We start from the raw sequence: 4,711 nt of genomic DNA, 5'->3' as shown, positions 1-4,711 counted from the left end.
TGGGCTCTCGGGAGAGATCCCAATTTGTCAGTCACGACTGACGTAACGTCGAACGTGACTGACTGAAAGGGAAATATATACTGGTGATGGGCCGCCTGGACCAAAAAATGCCAGGGCTGATTTTTTTGTCCCAGTCCAGCCCTGCCCCCACCCCCGGAAAAAAGTTCAGGATTTTTTATTTTGCTTTAACCCCTGTAATTCACCCATGCTGAAGGTAAGACGGTGAAACAATGTCGCGATTTCAACGGTGAAACAACATCACAATATAAATGTTGATCCAATCTGCAAAATCGACACCTAATTCAACGTTAATCCAACGTCTACAGAACAACCTTAATTCACCCATGCTGAAGGTAAGACGGTGAAACAACGTCGCGATTTCAACGGTGAAACAACGTCGCTCGAAACATAATCCAACGTTGATTCAACCATGGTACCGACGTTGATTCACCGGTGAATCAACGTTGAAATGCCGGCTGGGATTGATAATGAATAAATTTATCAGGATTGAAAATTAGTAACACAGAAATAAAGCGGTATGAACATAGCCTACGTACTTATTCAGTCGAGTCTGTCCCTGTTTATTTGTAGTCACAGTATACATCACATTTAGAAAGAATGATCATTTCTATATTTTAATAAAAGCTCCCGAACAAAAACCATTATATTTTTATGACATACGCGGAGCTAAACTCTCGAGACGAGACTTATGACTAGGGGTCGACCAATATGTGTTTTTCAAGGCCGATGCCGATACCGATTATTACAGATCAAGTAGACCGATAACCGATATTTTGAACCGATATATATGTCTGGTGTAAAAATGAAAATGAATGTCAAAATTAAGAATAACAAGGGCTCTGACAAAAACTGCCTTCCCTGGTGTTGGTTGAGTGTAGTACTCCCATCATAGCTTTTAAAAAGCTTATTTTTCAGACTAGACCAGCCAATGCGCATGCGGAGTCATAACGTACTTATGACTGCGCATGTGCATTGGCTGGTCTAGTCAGGTTTCTATGGGAAATTTGTCTCTTTCATTTAGAAGGCGGGACTATCCCGCCATATTGCGCGTTGCAGTTTCTCCCATTTATAAGTATAGGAGTGAACTGTCTTTGTATTTCTATAGACTTTGTTTTAAATAAAACACTTACTAAAAAAGATTAAATATTTTTAATTCAACTGTGGCTGTCACCTACACCTTTACTGGGATGTGACATGAAGACTATTGTCCATAACTTCCTGTTTCAGTGGAAATTACATTAACACACTGAATAACTCAAGGCACTTTCAAAGCATATCAGTGGGACTTGCAGTGCAGTGCAGTAGACACATCCATCTTAATAATTTTTATATTTCACTTACCCTGTGCAAAATAACCGTAAACATTATACTAAGAACTAAACTTGTCCGACTTACACTCTGCACACTAGGGCATTTAAGGTCACAGTATTGGTCATCGGTAATTGATGCCCTCTTTGCAGATGGGAATCGCAATATGATTACTCAATCACTTTTATCACTTCACCACCTGATGGCAGTTTATAATCACACAGAGATCAGTAGGATATAGTATAACTACCTTTGAATCTGAAGACAACTCATTTATGTCCAAAAAGGACTCATCTGTATCTGAACAGGTCTGGTTTGTAACCAAAAGGGCTGTGTTTGTCTCCATAATGCTTTCCACCTAAAAAAGAATTGTGATGTTTGTGTTTGTAAAAAAGATTGTGATTGTTAAAATGTGATGTTCCTTATGTATGTCTAAAAAAATGTGACACTTGCAATCTATGAATTTACATGCATTCGAAAACAAAATACCAAACAAAGTGTCATCTGTAAGCAAATTATTTCAGACCTTTTTTCTCATAACTAAATTAATACTATATACTACCTCTGAGTCTGAAGCCAACTCATTAAGTTGGAAAAGTGCATCATATGTCAGTTTTGGCCTGGCATGAGTATGAGCAGGCGATGTTTGTCTTTGAGGTGCCTTCTACCTTTGAAGCAATACAAAAACCATTAATATCCAGTAGCGAAATATGGTGTTTATTACATTTAATTAATTATTGGTGTTGTTACTCTATAGTATAGTGTAGCTTCCTCTGAATCTGAAGAGAATTTATTTACCTCCAAAGAGGACTCATCCGAATAGGTCTGGTCTGCAAGCAAAAGGGCCTTACTTGTGCCTGAAATAGCTTCTACCTAAAAATACATTCATTAATTCATTAATTAATCATGGACAATATGCAAAATCTACAGAGCAATATTCATAATATTTCTTAAAATGGTTTGGTGGCTGATCTTCTATCTAAATGTATATGGCTGTATTTGGCAGCTAAAAACAGCTTGCTGTCAGCATACTACCACTAAAGAATTTAACCAATTATTCAGTTGTTTAATGATTATAATTATGAAAAATTATGAATCCATAATTTTGGCGACCTCTGAGTCTAAACTCAACTCATCTAGGACCAAAGAAGCTTCAGAAGGGTACCATACCATGTCAGCAGGGGTCTGGTATGAATGTGAGGTTTTTGCCCATGATGGATCTCCCGCCTATAAAACAATATAAGGGCTTTGAAAATATGTACTACTGTAACAGTTTATAACTTACATAGGGCCTCAGTGTAGTAAGAAGATTAGAAAAAGGAGTAGTTTCAAAATTCACCTGTGCGTTTAATCTGGAGAAAGTTGATTTAATTGTAATGATTGTAAAAAAGAAGAAAAAAAAAAAAATATATATATATATATATATATATATATCAAAGTCAAAGTCTGCTTTATTGTATATATGTATATATATATATATATATATATATAACATTTATTATTTATTTATTTAATTGAAACAGGTTTGGGTGATAACCGTGCGCGTGCTACCAACCTGAGGTCATAAAAGAGGGCTCTCGTGCCAACAGGATTTTAAAAATAACGGTATTTTACCTCAGAAATGTTTGCCTATGTGCGGTATTCGGACGGGCACAAACACGTCGTTCCCATAGAAGACATTAAAAGATTTGACCCTAAAAATTATAAACAGGATTTTTTGTATCTTGTTCGCTGGGAAAGCACATATTATCAAGCTCAGGTACTTCTGATAAAAGGTACGTTTCGATGAAGTAATTTTGAGTTCGACTGACGTAAAAATGTCTGTTTGCGCTAACGCTACATTATTTAACGTTACTTACATTATCTGTGGTTTAATTTACCACCTCCAGAGACCCGTGAAGAGATGGAGGAGGAATTAGCCAACCCATCCAAGCGGATACGAACGGCTAAAATCCTTAACGTTCACCAGGATGATACGAGGAACGAGACGGCAGCTGAGAAAGAAAAAGGAGCACTGAAGAAGAAAAACGTAACGTTATTTGTTAAAAGCTTATTTTGATTTTCTAAACCTGTTAATGACTTACCTCATGGATGGACGTTTAAGTTACCCTCCTTGCGCTCACCGTTTAGTAACTTCCGGTAATCTCTTAACTCTCTTAACTCACTATGGCAGTCCATCTGAATCGCTGCAGGTTTTGTATATATCATTTATTTTAAATAGTTTAAATAGTTTTAATACATTCGTAATTACTTTTAATTAAATTATCAACACTTATGGCAACACTTATATTTCTGAATTTTAGGCCTACTTATTTGTTATAACTTTAAATATATTAAAATATATTAAAAAGTATTAAAACATTATCATCCATTTTTTTGTTGTTATTATTGAAAGCAAATAGTGATTAAGTCCATCAGTCCTTAACGTTCAAATATAATATAGCTGTATTTTTTGGTGACCTCTACCTTTAAATATTTGACAATTTATCGTTTATCGAAAGCTGATGATTTATTACAATTTTGTACAACATATTTATTAAATTTTTATCATGCTTTACAGTTTACAGAAAACACTGAAGACTATTGAAGCGTCTGAAAAAAGAAAAAGCCTTCTGAAAATTCTTGAAGAAAGAAAGGCAAGAAAGAGAGAAGCCCCACTTTTTGAAACAGACCCCCCCAAAAAGAGAGAGGAGTTTTCTGACAGTGAAGACGAAGATGATGGAGGAGTTGTACCTCAAAAAACATATGAGGATTTGCAAAGAAAATACCGATACATAAAGAAACAAAAGCAAGACTTACAGGAGGAGCTGGAAGAATTCAAACATAAGTAAGAGTTTATGAATAATTAACAATTTCCATTTGTTTACAAACATAGCCTATAATAAGAAATTCTTAATAATGAAAATATATGATAAATTTCAGAGTCTTAGTATGAAAATCTGATGAGAACAACTTTTTTTCGGTTTCTTGTTCTCTACAACACTAAAGATTAGCTGAATTAGAAAAGAAGAAAGAGGATCTGGTTGCAGAGCTGGCTACATACAAAAGCCTTAACATTACACTGCAGCAGAACTTAAATGAAGTGCTACAAAGAGCCTTCTCAAAAACAGGTATTGTTCCAAACCTTGATGGATGGCCATTTTAAGTTCTCTCCAGTGATGTTAGATTGGGTTCAAATCCAGGCTCTGACTGGGACATCTATGGACATTCACAGAGTTGTCCCTACACTTGTGTTGTCTTGGCTATTTTGATTATCTAAACTCTGGTTTTTGTTTTGTCATTATGGAGAATCTAGAGCAGTGTTTCTCAACCCTGGTCCTGAGCGCCCCCCAACACTGCACATTTTGTATGTCTCCCTAATCAAACACACCTGATTCAACTC

At 35.7% G+C, this 4,711-nt stretch overlaps 1 protein-coding gene and 1 long non-coding RNA gene across 2 annotated transcripts in view; one reads left to right on the top strand and one right to left on the bottom strand.

Moving 5' to 3' along the window:
• Positions 1-1,139, bottom strand: part of LOC107696614 (uncharacterized) — a 22,313-nt gene extending 21,174 nt beyond the window's left edge. The window contains exon 1 of the long non-coding RNA XR_001635098.1: positions 1,129-1,139. This is a non-coding gene — a long non-coding RNA (uncharacterized LOC107696614). The remainder of the gene's footprint in view (positions 1-1,128) is intronic.
• A 2,739-nt stretch (positions 1,140-3,878) lies between these two features.
• Positions 3,879-4,711, top strand: part of LOC107696604 (BEN domain-containing protein 5-like) — a 13,815-nt gene continuing 12,982 nt past the window's right edge. The window contains exons 1-2 of the mRNA XM_016497043.1: positions 3,879-4,156; positions 4,318-4,439. Of these exons, the coding sequence (XP_016352529.1) occupies positions 3,879-4,156; positions 4,318-4,439 (400 nt within the window). The remainder of the gene's footprint in view (positions 4,157-4,317; positions 4,440-4,711) is intronic.

The sequence above is a fragment of the Sinocyclocheilus anshuiensis genome, unplaced genomic scaffold (assembly GCF_001515605.1).
Source record: "Sinocyclocheilus anshuiensis isolate Anshui unplaced genomic scaffold, SAMN03320099.WGS_v1.1 scaffold502, whole genome shotgun sequence".
Taxonomy (NCBI): Eukaryota; Metazoa; Chordata; class Actinopteri; order Cypriniformes; family Cyprinidae; genus Sinocyclocheilus; species Sinocyclocheilus anshuiensis.
The sequence above is the reverse complement of the archived record's forward strand: the minus strand, read 5'-3'. Positions and strand labels throughout refer to the sequence as shown.